The following is a 14,785-nucleotide window of genomic DNA, read 5'->3' as shown; positions in this document are numbered from 1 at the left end:
GTGGGAGCCAGTGACTTTCGGGAGCGTGCGTGGGGCTCCGAACATCCCAAGAGCACGGAGTGCGGACTCTGTGCGTGCGTTGGCCTCTCTCCAGCTGACGTGTTTCGGTACTGGACCCCCTGGGGACGAGCCGGGTGTCGCAAGTCGGGGCACTGGCAAACCCTCAATATCGAGTGGCGCCCGCTGTTGTGCAGCAGGCACCACACTAGGTGATGCTAGATTGGAAGCAGCCATTTCTGCACACCCCAGTGCCAAGGTTCCCGGAGCTGGTGGAGAGCCGAGCTGCTCTCCGCTGCCTTCCTGAACGGACACATCACCTCACCTGTAGGAAGCATGGACCCCGCGAAAACAACCTCCGAGTGACATTTTGTACGCGATTCTCGGGATGCGTCTCCGTTGTGAGTAGCGGCCAGGAGAAGAGCTTGCCCTACACCCAGGTGTCAAGTTGACAATGGCGTTCCTCGAAGAATATGCATTCGAATTTTGAAAAGTACGCGCCTAGGTCAAAACTGGGCCAGCCGGGTGCCTAGGTGGTTCCCAGTCACGCTGAGGACTTCAGTAACATGAGATCTGCAGGTGTGGCTCCGGGTGTTTACAGCCAGTAGACTGGAAAGCGAAATGGGAAGTAAGGCGCGATTTCTGGTTTCTACCTGACTGACATGCTGCCTTTCTTCATCGCTAACACGCCTTTCAATGCATGACATGGACCAGACTGTCGTGCCGCGTAGGAGCTACCAGTTTCTGCTAGGTTGACGGGTGGACGCCGCTGTTAGAGCTGGCTGGAGTGTGGCGGGAAGCTGGAGGACGGCAACAACTGTCATTTACGCCGGAAAACATAGCTGTACTGGCTACAGTTTGTGGTTTCGTAGATTATGCTAACAATATACGTTGAAGTTCTTCTTACTCGTGCCAGGTGGTTCACACTTCCTAAGCATTTGCTTCATTGTATTCTTATGTAGTAACGTGGTTATCTGGTACGACTGCAGCGTTTGGTGTCACGCCTCAAAGGATCTCAGACTACGACTTTCTTTCTCAGTGTTCGATTGGTTCGATTACGACGACCGTAATCATCCTCGCCATGCTTTGGTAAATACTGTATTACAGGCTCATGTAAACTAATCGTAAGTACGCCTCCCATGACGTCAGAGAATCAACGGTGAGTCCTTTTTCGCTTGGTTGCTCCTTGCGGCTATACCTTGACTTTTCGACCGGCCTGCGATCACAACTTAATCGACTGTGTTGCAGGACACCGGTGCTTCGGTTGGTGTAATACGTCTGCCGCGGAATGCCGCCACCGCGGACCATCCCACATGAATACTGATACTGTAGCCTCTCGGCTGACATTGTTACCTGGTCGCTTTCTTGTAGCGAGGATGCTGGACATTTATCGCAGCACTTCAGCACCGTGTCCTCGTACACCGTATCACGACGGTGCCTTTGAACAGCCGTGTTCTTGAGGCAAGGTCTCCACTTGCTTCTAGCAAATTCCAGAAGCATTCGGGCATCTGCGAGCTGGAAAAGCTATCCGAATACAACGGCTGTAACTTTGCACCCTATGCCGTACACGCTTTAGGCAGCGGCAGAGACTGATTCTCTGGTTGCGGCGGCCAGCTTCAGCCCTGCCCACGCTGTTGTCCTTACCAAGTGCGACGACGTCTCAGTTCAAACCCGTTGACGGGGTTGAGAGGTCGGGGCTATGCCAGACATCATCTCTCCCGTCAAAGGTGATAGCACTCTACGTTCACTATGCTGCCTTGCCGTGCATTACTGAGAAAGCTGAAAGGCATGGGACACTGCCATTTTCCCCTATTGCCTTCTACCTGGCTAGGCATTGTCGCGTCACAGTGAGCGGGGTAATGACAGCGCGAATCTCACCCAAATTCGGCAAAATCCAGGATCCGTCTTGCGGAAAAGGTCTCTGGCTATGAAAAAGGCTTTTGCACTTTCCCCGACGTGCGTCCATTGGGCCGTGCTGGCAGAGATTGTTTATCCTCCCCTGCCGCGAGGACGCACCTGATTGAATTCACAGACTCGGTCACGAAGACAAGTCGGCTGAATGGACACGTCCGACGTCACCTAAATGAACGAGCACCTAGAACTTCCGCTTTTGGGGTGACAGGTCATTCTGTTGGACACAATCCCACGCGCTCGTTTGGCGGGGGAGCCGCCATGAGCACCGGAGAAGCGAAACAAAAATCCTAGCGTGTGTTTGACACGTGCGTCTAAAAAAGAAAGGGCACCATGCGGCATCCAGTAGAAGGGAGCCCCTCTGCCGCCGACTACCCGTCGACGTGCTAACGAAGCTGAGATGTTGGCGCAATCTACCACGTCTTCAACCAGTTGACTACATCCGCCCATTGCTTGCAACACTCTTGAACAATAGGAGCTCCCCGAGCTGACACTCTGATATACAGTTCAAGTGAGCAGACAATCGAATAGGTATTGATACGAACGCCACAAAACGAAGCTGCCGGTGAGGCCACCGTCTTCAACTCAGCGTCCGGGGGGCCTCTTCTGCAAGTACCTACGTCCCCGGCTGCACACCCCGGTCGCCATGGGGCTCCTTGGACTTCTTAGACTGACTCAGTTTTCTTCGGTCGACGAAGTAGCTCACCAAGTGATACAACCCGAAAGCAAGACAAATAACTCCAGGCAGATAATCGGTGATGTATACTTCCCTTCGAGGAAACACAACGTAATTCCTCGACGGACTTTGTTCCCACTGGTCTCGGGCGGTGCTTCCGAAAAAATACAGCCCCAAGAGGGACAACAATGACCCCGGGATCAGCCCCCGTGGAGCGATAACACTTCTAGTAGTTTTGCGGACCACGGGTGGTTCTTCCATCTCTTCGGCTACACTCTTCACAGAAACTGCTCGTTCCTGCGGTGCCCCGGAAGGAGGCGCCGCTCGTGTTGGCTCTTTTCTAGTACGAGCTCGAGAGCCGTAACAGCTGATTGAGAGACAGATGCACAGGAGACAGCCTAGTGCAAGACACCGCCGAACGGAAGAGTACCCGCAAACAACGCCACGCCGCACCAGCTTCATTTCTGCGAACAGCTAATCACTACTTTTCTTCACACAGCAGTCCAGCAAAGAAAAAAAAGTAGCACCTTCCACGCGGCGACAGCCATGACAGAGACGCGGCATTCATAGCAGACTGTCACCACCCGCTGTCGTCGGCGACTGTTGAGCACATGCACCTCAACACCGCAGCCGACAAGGACGTCCAGGCCACGGGTGAGAACTTCTCGTACCCTAGAGGAAGACAGCGGCACGACTCTGACAGTAGGAGCGTGTCTACCTGTCGAAGTTCACTAGCTGCGTTACGTCCGAAGTTTGGTTTCACGGGTAGCAAGAGTGCTTTCCACACCGCCCCGCTGAGGTGTGCAGTAAAGGGACTGTCATAGGACCAGTGACTGTCGGTGGCGGCACTCGAGTGGTAGCAGACACTCATCGATGCTAAGCCGAGCACCGAGGACCCACGCTGGACGCCCGTCGGACACGTCCCACTACAATCGTCTATGGTACGACAGCATCCCTCGGGAAGCTTCCGCGGAGGATTGGAGGCGCCTCGTTGACGTACCTCCGTAACCGTTCCTCAGTGGAGGAAGCAGCCTCGACGGACTCATTCGGCGAGTGTGGTTCGACAGTCACTACTGGAAGTTCGGGCGGGCGACGTTGCGCCCCTTCCCGGTTACCGCAAGGGATGCCAACTTGTCTGTTGAGATGATGAGGCTCTCCCGAAGGTAAGGCGAGAAAAAGCAAGCTCTTCTCCCTTCTGACGCTCTATCCCAAGCCGGGGAAAGAACGACGGATGTCGGATCTAGACACTCCAGAAACATCCGACGTCTGTCGCATCAGGGAGGAAACTCTACAACTTATAGAAGGACCCTAACAAGGCCTCAGAATCGGAAACCCGAAAACGTCTCGCTTTCTAGGGGTGGGCCGCCGTTGTAACGCTTCAGGTTTGCTCTCATGTTGCGCGAGTGCTATTGCTTTTCTACGGTGCTTGAGAAACAACACACCATCAACGAGAACAGTCCAAATCTCGTTTTGTTGCTTTCGGTGCTCCCATGTGCAACACTGGCCGGTACAGACTGAGCACATCCGCAACGCCAGTCTCAACTAGTAGAGAGAGCGCGAACGGGTTGTCTGTTTTATGTCAGGGACCGGGGCTGGAGTCCGCGCGACGAGGGTTCTGTCTTCTCAGGCACATAGCTAACCAGAAAGATGTGACTGTCTAGATAAAAGCGAGGCTTCTCTCTTCATGTAGTTGTCCGCGATGTTCTTTCCTAGTGTCGATCGGCTAAAGACATCGTGGGTTAAGCCGGAGGACGGCACCCAGCGAAGGTTCTGAAGGAGCCTGTGTGAGTGTGAGTCGATTTGCCGTTCTTATGAAAGACTCGTGAAAGGAACAGGTGCCGGAGTGTCTATTTGTTTTTCTTCTTCTCTGTGCTTTACGTATTCTGCTTCTCCAGACAAGAAATTATCCTGCCAACTCCCGTGGTGGTGTCTTGTTTTTTCATCCATGACTACTGCGAAAACACTCATCTGCTTGTTCTCGCGTTCACTGCCATCATCGCCACCGCATCACTTGAAAAACCTCGTCTTTGCCGGTGGAAAGAGAGAGGGCTTTCTAAGAAGAGACCAAACAACAAGAGAAGGCGCTGGCTTCCTCTCTATCTGTCTAAGTTGCCGTTGATGTTCTTTCTTCTCGTTGCATGTAATAGTGGTAGTAGAGTCGTTGTCTCGGTGTGCAAGTACGTCAAATTAGTGAATAAGTGAGTGAATGAGCGAGCGAGCGATCGAGTCATCCACCCCCTTGACTGTGTGTGTAGCGAGCGTCTCCCTGCCAGCCTCAAAAACCGATACACTCAACCGCTTCCTCTTTTTTGACGGTGTGTCTGTCGAATCGACTGCTGTCTCTTCTCTTCCTCGTCTTCTTCTTCTTCATCTTAAAACGTGGTTGGAAAGGGAAAAAACAGGAGCAGCTGAGAAACGCCTTCTCATCCTGTTTTTGAGGACAACACCTCCTCTTGGGTCTTTTCCGTCGCATCGGATCGCTTTCTTCTTCACCCAAGGAGGAATTCATGGATGGCTTCGCGAGAAGCGAAACATCTTTTTCTCCTTTCTTCTTTTCATCTCTCTCCATAGTTCTCCTTATGTTAACATTTTCTTCTTAACTTTTTCTCTACTGTGTGTACGTCGTGTCATCGGCACCTCCTTATTTTGTTCTCTTCATCCATCTCTTCTGCTTGCATCTGCGACACACCCCCTCGACCTGTAATACACAATTGGAAACCGAAGAAGAAGAAGGACAGAAAAGGCGGAAGTGTCTCTTTTCCCTCTCCATTCATTTTTTCATTCATCCACAAACAAGAATTTCTCTGAGAGAACACAGAGACTAAGAAAATGCTGTCTCCCTCTGCGCAGTCTTCACTACTCCAGCATGCTGGCTTACGTCTACGTCAGCTTATGCAAGCCAAGTGTGTCATGCTGCCTGGGGCACCGAATGGCATAGCTGCTCGTTTAGCCACAGAGATAGGATATGAAGGTCTTTATATCTCAGGAGCCGCTCTAAGTGCACTTCATGGTCTTCCAGATATAGGATTTCTTGGACTAGATGACTTCACCAAAGCTATCTCTCAAGTCTCTTCGGTCACATCTCTACCTGTCCTTGCAGGTATAGCTACAATCTATCTATCTATCCTTAATCTATCTTTAATCTATCTATCTATCTAATCAATCTCTTTATCTTTGATCTCTCTAACTATCCGTTTCTCCGTTTTTCTATCATGCGATACAAACTCTCATGTGTGTATGTATATCAGATATAGCTGTAGATGAGGTGCGCTTGTAGAAGGTCCCAGACAATTCAATACTAGTAACTCGGTTTGTATATATAAGAAGATACATGCACTAGCACTATATGCATATATCCATATATATATGTATACACAGAGAGAGAGACAGTTGGTATATACACATGAAGGAGTGAGGCGCGAGATGTGAGTAGTCTGGTGAATGCACTGCTGTGGAGGAGCATGCAGTGAGACGTCCTTATACGCATGTTCATTTTGATAGCGTTAAGTCATCTTTCTTGTTCTTACCTCAGATGTACAGACATGCAATGTGCGAGATAGCGATGTAGCCTTTCATGTTTATGTATGTATGAATATGTATGAATATGCATGTGTGTGTATGTCTATCTATGTCAATGCATGTAGATGTAGAAGGGAACGGATGCGTGTACACACGTGCACATTCTACGCTTGTATTTGGTCTCTTCTGTGGATCTTCTTTCTTTCTTTTCAGCTCGTATGACGAAGAAGAACACTACACGGATGGATAGCTTGATAGACGAAAGATAGATAGATAGAAAATAGACAGATAGATAGATAGATCAAAGATAGGTAGATGAAGGTAGATAGATAGATAGATCAAAGATAGATGGATAGATAGGTCAAAGATAGATAGATGAAGGTAGATAGATAGACCAAAGATAGATAGATAGAGGGCCTTTCGTTTTGCTTCTAGTGTTCGGTCTCGAAGGTGAGGGGTGTATGTGACGTTAATTAAGTGCACGTCTACGCAGACCCTCCGTCGCGTGGACTGTGGCTTTTTCCATAGCTGGACGACATACATGTCCTTTTCTTACCTATCATAGACACTAGCAATACCCATGTATATATATATATATATATGGATAGATAGATACAGGTGCATATCTATCTCTATATAGATCTGCCTTCACATAGAACTGTATATATCTTTCACATGAAAACTTCTTGCATCCCCCTCGTGCTAGACAATCTTCTTCTTCATCTTTATCTTCTTTTCTTCTCTCGTTTTCATCGCTCACCCATTCTCAGCTTTTCTTCTCTTCTATGTTTTCTTCTTTCTTCTTCTTCTTCGTCACTCCACCTGTTGCCACCGCTCTTTCTCTCTTTCTCACTCTTTCTTTCTTTCTTTACTTCCTTCCTTCTTTTCTCTTTCCTCCTTCTCCCCTTCTGCCCCTTCTTCTCCCATGACTTCCGAACATCTGTTTGTTCCTTCCTTTCTTTCCTTTTTTCTTTCCGTTCGTTTTTCCTTCCTTACCCCTGTAGACGCAGATACAGGCTTCGGAGGGCCGGAGATGGTGAGAAGGACAGTCTTTCAATACAATCAAGCAGGGGCTGCTGGCCTACATATAGAGGATCAAGTCTTTCCGAAGAAGTGCGGACATCTCGATGGCAAGAAGCTTATTAGCATCGATGACATGGAGGAGAAAATTAAGGCGGCCGTCGATGCATCCAAGACCTGCTCCGATGGAAACTTCCTCGTCTGTGCGCGGACCGATGCTCGCAGTGTCGAAGGTAAAAAGAAAAAGAAGAAGAAGAAGAACGAGAGAAGGAAGAAAAGAAAGAGATAGATTCGAGAAAGAGAAAGAAGGAATCACACAAGGGAGAGGAAGAGGTTACAGCAAGGAGAGAGAGGAAGAAAGAAAGAAGAGAGAGACAGAGAGGGGCACACACACACATTATAGATGACGACACTGCATGAGCTGTAGACCATATAGATATCTATAGACTACATACGTGGATATATGTATATACATCTATTTAGCTAGATATAAGGTGGTAAGTATCTGTCGGTATCAAGAGGAATGAATGAAGAAGAAATTAGTGCAAAGAAGAGAGAACAGATGAGAGAAGAGCCGCTTAGAGAGAGAAAACTTTTATGTAGCATGTTCCCGTTAAGCAGGATAGAATCTTGGTACATGGCTGGGGTCTCTCTTTTGCCGGTAAAGACGGAAAAGGAAGGGCCTCTCTGATGCACGCACCGGAGAATAGAAGAGGAAGGCATGTGTATCGCAATTCGTTATGTCTATCCTGAGCTGCCAGGTCTATCCCTTCATACATCTATCTCCACACATAACTATATACATACGCCCTGGTGTATTTGGGGTGTATACAAAGACAAGCTTATTTCAGAGATCACTTTTTATCTTTCCTAACTTTCTTTCTTTTCTTTTCTTCTTTTTCTTTTTTCCTGTGTATGTCTGTAGGGATGGATGGAGCTGTCGAGCGAGCTGTGAGGTATGTCAATGCTGGCGCTGATATGATCTTCCCTGAAGGCTTACAAAATGAGGTACGCACCCCGCAGCCCTTCTCTCCTATTCTCTATCTATCTATCTTTAATCTATCTATCTATCTTTCTTTCTTTAGTCTATCTACCTGACTATGTATCTACTTCTTTCCTTATCTCTTTGTTTCTTTCTTTTCAAAGACAGGTTTCTTGCGTGCAGACATGGGTGATATGCGCCTCTATCCAGCGAAGACTTTTTGTGAAAGAGAGAGAGTCTTCACAGGAGTATGCGGCCCCTGCTCCTGCTGCTCTTGTCTTGGGGTTTCTCCCCATAGCAAGAGAGAAAAGATAGAGATCTTTCTGTCCTCAATTTGCGTGGTGTGTAGCTTGTCTCCTGTTTACCAAGTCCTTTTCTTATTCGCGTCTATACACATGTATGTATCAGATAGATCGGATCGATGAAGAGACAGATCAACAGAGAGAGACAGGCAGACAGATAATTAGACAGCATGCAGATTACAAAAACAGACGGAAGAGTAAATAGATTGATAGATACAGGTGAACAAATGTAGGGGGGTAGATACAGATGGATAGATGGAGATAGAGTCGTATCTAACTTGTGGACCAACACATACAGATAGGTACATACAGATATATATACGTACCTGGCTCTAGAGATAAAGATGTGCATGTATGTATCTCTGTCGTTAGTAGAGAGAGATTATCGGACCGCCTCTCTTTCCAACTGTAGAAGAATAATAAGGGGGTGTGCTCCTCATAGAAGTCGAGTTAAGTCTGTTTTCGTTGTCTCTCTCTATAGACCCAGCCACATGAAGAGATTCTTAGGACAGAAGAAGAGATGAATATCTTGTTCGCTGGGCCCTTGTCTCTCTCTCTCTTTTTCTTATTGTCCTGTCTCTACACAATGTCTTCTTCTAACCATGCAGTCTGTCTCTGTTCTTTCTTCTCTTCTTCTTTCCTTTCTTCTTTCTCCTTCTTCTTTTCTTTCTCCTCTCGTATCTTTCTTTCTTTATCTCGTTTTTACTTCGTTTCTCCTGTCTGTTTGGTCTTCTTTCTCTCTATCTTTCTATCGTATCTCTTTTGACCTTTGTTTCTACTTCTTCTCTTCGGATCTTTTGTACCTCTCTCTATCTATCTTCAACCTTTCTATCCTTAGTCTAACTATCTGTAGTGTATCTATTGATCTGTAATCTCTCCATCTATCTCTATTATCTACCTATCTATCTCTAATGTGTCTACCTTTAATCTGTCTATCTTTAATCTATTTCTAATGTGTCTATCTCTAATATATCTCTCTTCAGTCTATGGTTAATGTGCATGTGTACTGTATTGTATGTGCAGACGGAGTTTTCTGCATTTGCACAAGCGATGGCTGTTTTACCAGGGAAGGCTCCTTTCGGGGGTCCCTATCTCTTAGCGAATATGACCGAGTTTGGCAAGACTCCTCTCTTGAATCTAACCGCCTTTGAAAGCCTTGGCTATCACTGCGTTATCTACCCTGTCTCCACTGTTCGAATTGCCATGAAGGCTATGAAGGTGAAACACACAACGACTACCTTTACTATGACGACCGCCACGAAAGAAAACGAAGGAAAACTCGGGCAACACGGAGAAGTCTGAAGGAAGGATCATCGGGGAGAAAAGGACACAAGCACACATACCTATCTTTATCTATCTATCTTTAATCTATATATCTTTAATCTATCTATCTGTATGTGTATGTGCTACCTGGCTTTGTATCTGTCTCTTTATAGGTATCTACTTCTCTAGATACCAAGACTGTGCACATATGTATGATATATGTAGGTGTATATCTGTAAGGCGGCTTTGATCTCTCTATGTTTCTTCTCTCTATGATCTCTCTACGACGTAGACACATCAACACCTCGGAGCATCGAAGCATCTTTCTTCTCTTCTGCAGTTCTTTTCTTCTTCTTCTTCCACTTTTCTTTCTTGTCTTTCTCTCCTTTCTCTCCATTTATATCTTCTTTTCATATGCATCATACACCTAACAGTTTCTTCTTCTTCTTTCTCTTCTTCTTCTGCCTTTCAGTGGAATCGGGGAAGACGTCCGATCAGCCGTCTTCTGTATCTCTTCTTTCTCTTCATATGCACACAGGGAGAAGGGAGGCGAAGAATCTACCATATATAGTTATACATATATAAATAGATATATGTACATCTATCTGTGTATGTATGTATTCATATATGTGTATGTCTATACGGTTTTGATGTGTATATGTATATGTATCATGAGAAGTCTGTATGCTGTCTAGTCTCCTCTTGGGTTTGCTTTGGTGTATCAGGATATGCTCCTCGATTTGAAGAAGACTGGATCGGTAGAAAACTCCTTAAAAAGCATGTACACACGACAGGTAAAGACAGCCTTGCAAATTTCTTCTTCTCTTTCTCTTCTCCCGTCCTTTCTTTCTTTCTTTCTTCGCGTTCCTTTTCTCTTTTTTTCTTCTTTTTCTTCGTCTTTCCTCTGTCTTGTTGAGGATAAGTGACGCCGCATTCTCCCTCCCAAAACACACACAGACAGTTACATCAAAGATAGATAGATAGATAGTTAGATAGCTTCAAGATAGATAGATAGGTAAAGATAGATAGATAGATAGGCTGACGATACATAGATAGATAGATGGATCAAAGATAGATGGGTAGATCGATTAAAGATAGATAGATAGATTAAAGATAGATAGATCATACGCCTAATAGAGGTATGTATACGTATGAGAGACTTTTCTTCTGTGACGGCATGCAAAGAAGATGAGGTGGCATAAGGCGCCGAACGTTTTCTTTCTAATCTTTTGCTCCAGTTGGTAGTCTTTCACAGGAAGATCTTCTTTAGGCGCTCGTTGTAAAGAAGATGAGAGAGAGGAAGTGTGTGTACGTATCTAGGAGAAGTTGAAGCCAAGTCATTTATCTTCTTTCTCTTCGTCTCATGTGTCGGTCGGTGTAAAGAGAGTGTGTGCTTTCACAGCATGCGGCTTGGTCTCTTCTTCTTCTACTCTTTTATTCATAACAGGAGATAGATACGGAGAAGAGAGAGAGAAAGAAGGAGAGAAGAAGAAAGTTCTTCTTCTTCTCTCTAAAGCAGATTAAGATGTGTACCGATTCTATCATATAAGGACTCTGTTAGACAGCGGGGGATTGGTCTTCTTCCTATGTGGCTTAGTATGGATCTCTCAGCCATACCAACATGTGCTTGTTCTTTTCTCCCATCTTTCTTCGGTTTCTTTTTTCTTTCTTCCTTTTTTCTTTGTCTTCTACCTGTGCTATAAACGTGGCGTCTCCACATGCACATCCTACATGATATCACACAATAGAGATAGATACACATACCGATTCCTATATTTCACATGCATCTCTATCCCGCCTACCATCTATACAGTCTCAGCTTCCCCAGCAAAACGTTGCCGACTAAGAAGGAAGTCCTCGTGTCTCATTTCTCTTCTTCATCTTTTCTCTCCTTTGCAAAGAAGTCCATGTGTATGTGAACGATAAAAGAACAGATGCATGAGGAACGAAGAGACAAGAACTCTTTCTTCTTTTTCTTCTTCTTCCTCTTCTTCACGATGCAGACAGACAGACAGACAAGTAGGCAGGCAGGCAGGCAGGTCGCTTCTTCTCTTCTCGGTCTTGGTGTCATTGGGAGAGGCAAGATTCTTTAAAAGCAACATTCTTTCTTCTTCTTCTTTTTCTGGATGTGTGTATGATCTGCATGTGTGATGCTATGGTTCTTCTTCTTCTTTTTCCTCTCCTTAGGAGCTGTACGATACTCTCCAATATAAGCCGAATGAGCTGTGGAGTTATCCTTCTCCAAGTAAAGCCACGAAAGATCAGGACGACCCCCCTATGTAAACATCTTTGCATGTACATACATGCAGATAGATTGAATGAAAGAAAGAAAGAAAGAGAAATAGAGAGAAAGAGAAAGATTGAGAGAGAGACTGACCTGTAGGAAGTAGTCTGGAGAGGGCTGCGAATTCCGTTTGTATTGTGAAGAGATCAATAAGCAGTAACTCTTCTTCATATAGGTAGACAAAGCTTCTCTCTCTCTATATATATATATATTCATATGTATGTATCTCTCTGTGTATAAGTCACTCATGTCTATCTAGCGCACTGAAGATATCTCCCTGTAGTGTGCATATTAACCATAAGATAAGTCGTACGTCTTTTTTTATATGGATATAAGGAGAGAGGGACAGGCTTCGTCGTGGATCGTTGAAGATACGCGAAGCAGGAGAGGAAGGAAAGACCGTGAAAGAGAAAGAGAGAGTAAATAAACGAAGGCTTTCGTCTGATCATAGCCTTCTACAACATCGAGAAGATAACGAAGAAGAAGAAGAAGACATGTAAGGATGAAGGTGATAGAGAGATGCAGACTAGAAGAGAACATGAGAGAGAGAGAGAGGAGAAATAAGAGAAAAAGGAAGAGAGTGGATTGCAGCCTCGACTCACCTGAAGTGAATAAAAGAGAGAGAGGAAGAGATATAGGTGTTCTTCTTCTTCCTCCTGCTCCTCCTCTGTTTCGTATCAGGAGCATGTGATTTGTCAGGAGGAGTGTAGTAGTATCATTATTATGAGGTCGTATGCGCATGTGCTTGTCTCATCGGTGCCTAAGGTGTATGTAAATCTCTCTGCTTTCATGTTGAGGTGAGTAACGAAGAGAGAAAGAAAGATCGTTTTCTCCATTCATAAGAGGGAAAAGGTCGGTTCTTCTTTCTTTCGTGTCTCCCGAAAGAGAGAGATCGAGAGTTGCTTGCCGAGGGGGGGTCCGTGAGAATTCCTTTCTTCATACAGAAGGAGGTCTAGTGATCTCTGGAGGTGTGTTTCATGGAGATTCCTTTTTTTTCTAGTCGGAAAAGACTTCGTAAAGAAAGTAAGAATGAGAAAGAGAGGGAGGGATCGAAACTATCGATCTTTCTCTTCCTGTGACGGTCATGAGGTCATTGTTCTCTTTCTCGTGTGTCTTTCTACTGTGATCTTATAAAGACAAAAAAGTATCTTCCTACTTTGGTGGCGGTCGCAAGCCATTTCTTCATATGATGGGGCTTCTCCCAAGGCTGCTGGCAAGTAGCCACGGGGTGGGTAGACACGCAGATAGCTATATGGGTCGCTCGTCAGGTAAACCGGAGTGTAAGGTGGATGTAAGAATAGATATGGAATAGAGCTACCACTACTACTACATATATAGATATATATATATGTATATGTGTCTAACTATATCAATATGGGACGCAGTGACAAAGAGCGGGTGTGGAGGGAGGAGAAAAGCGAGGGGCCTCCTGCGATGTGATAGGTAGGTCACTAGTTGGGTAGCTAGTGGAAAAAAAAGGGCACTCCGCAGGACAATCTCTCTCTTGTAGCATCTCTTTTCTGGGAAGAAACGAGTTCCAAGACATGCAATTTCGCTCTTCCCACTTCCATGTATCTATCTACCTATCTTTATTATATCTATGTATGTATCCTTGAATTCATTTAACTATCTCTCTATCTATATCTCTATCTCTAAGCTATCTACCTATCTTTAGTCTGTCTATCTATCTATCTATCTATCTTTGATCTATGTATCTACTTCGGTCTCAGAGATATCATCCTGTGAAAGGCGCCAGTGTAACATGTGTCAACAGCCAAGGACTGTCAGTACTCATAATACACCTAATACACCTACGGACTAGCACTAGTAACGATCCTACTGACTATCTCTCCTACTCATACTACAACTACTGTCACTATCCAATTTCCTACTACTGCCACTACTATGACTACTACTACTACTTTGACTACTATCCATAGGAAAACTACTCCTGGCTACTAATGCTCATACTACTAGTGCGGACAAGCACTACTACTAATACAACTGCCACTATGTCTACTACCACTACTACTGACTATCACGACCTCCGTTGCTGAGGAAAAGAAAATACCTTGTTCAGTCTTTTCAAGAATTATATATATATATAGGGAGAGGTAGATATATAGGTAGAGAGATATGTAGAGACATACGCCTATCTATCTATGTAGAAATAGCTATATACCCTGATATATAGAACTCCTCCTCGGACCACAACAACAATGATGGCTATGGCGCCCCCATCTTCTTTTCCCTTCGTTTTTTCACTCCCGCCATTCAAAGTCTCCTCCTTCCCACAAGGTTCAAATTAGTTTGCATCGATCACGGAACCCTCTACCCCCTCTTGACTCCTGCTACCTAGAGAACGACTCCTACACCGCCGCAGAAGGAGGTCTACCTATCCTAAATCTATCTACCTATCTTAAATCTATCTTCTTCTTATCTGTGAAGATGATTTGACGGCCGTCCACCCAGGCGCCCCCCCATCGCAAGCCGTCGTCTTCGGAGAAGAAGAGATACTCCGTAGAGAATGTGGATCTTCATCTGGTCTTATGGACTCTTGCCAAGAGGTGGAGGGGAAAGATCTAGATTCACATTAAAGAAAAAATGAATGAAGGATCGATCCAAGTCAATCTCTCTCTATGGAATAGAGAAATGAAAAAGAGTGGCTGGCAAGAGAACAGAAGCTATCTTGTGAAGAACAACAGAGAAGTGGGGTGCTGCTCCTCCTGCGGCAAATGCTCTTGAACTCTGTGAGAATGTCCGGTCGAAGGAAAGTAAGAGAAAGAAAGGAGACAGGAAAACGACGGGAAAGAAAGAAAGAAGACAAAAGA

General features: G+C 45.4%; 4 protein-coding genes across 4 annotated transcripts; 1 reads left to right on the top strand and 3 right to left on the bottom strand.

Moving 5' to 3' along the window:
* Nucleotides 1-2,050: 2,050 nt before the first annotated feature.
* CSUI_007903 (uncharacterized protein) lies at nt 2,051-3,519 on the bottom strand. The gene has a single exon (XM_068068046.1). The coding sequence runs from the start codon at nt 3,044-3,046 to the stop codon at nt 2,525-2,527; it is 522 nt and encodes a 173-aa protein (XP_067919979.1). The 5' UTR covers nt 3,047-3,519; the 3' UTR covers nt 2,051-2,524.
* Nucleotides 3,520-4,660: 1,141 nt separating this feature from the next.
* On the top strand, nt 4,661-12,980 carry CSUI_007902 (carboxyvinyl-carboxyphosphonate phosphorylmutase). Its single transcript, XM_068068045.1, has 6 exons — nt 4,661-5,684; nt 7,108-7,356; nt 8,049-8,131; nt 9,431-9,625; nt 10,396-10,464; nt 11,858-12,980. The coding sequence occupies exons 1-6, from the start codon at nt 5,414-5,416 to the stop codon at nt 11,951-11,953; spliced, it is 963 nt and encodes a 320-aa protein (XP_067919978.1). The 5' UTR covers nt 4,661-5,413; the 3' UTR covers nt 11,954-12,980.
* Nucleotides 12,981-13,573: 593 nt separating this feature from the next.
* On the bottom strand, nt 13,574-13,997 carry CSUI_007901 (uncharacterized protein). The gene has a single exon (XM_068068044.1). It carries the CDS (start codon nt 13,890-13,892, stop codon nt 13,791-13,793), a length of 102 nt encoding a protein of 33 aa, XP_067919977.1. The 5' UTR covers nt 13,893-13,997; the 3' UTR covers nt 13,574-13,790.
* A 156-nt stretch (nt 13,998-14,153) lies between these two features.
* CSUI_007900 (uncharacterized protein) lies at nt 14,154-14,749 on the bottom strand (the record flags this gene model as incomplete). The annotated part of the gene is made up of 1 exon (XM_068068043.1): nt 14,154-14,749. A coding segment is annotated over one exon (168 nt), but the record flags the coding sequence as incomplete, so codon positions are not given.
* Between the last annotated feature and the right edge of the window lie 36 nt (nt 14,750-14,785).

This window comes from Cystoisospora suis (assembly GCF_002600585.1).
Source record: "Cystoisospora suis strain Wien I chromosome Unknown contig_4278, whole genome shotgun sequence".
Classification (NCBI taxonomy): Eukaryota; Apicomplexa; class Conoidasida; order Eucoccidiorida; family Sarcocystidae; genus Cystoisospora; species Cystoisospora suis.
This window is presented reverse-complemented; position numbering and strand designations above follow the sequence as displayed.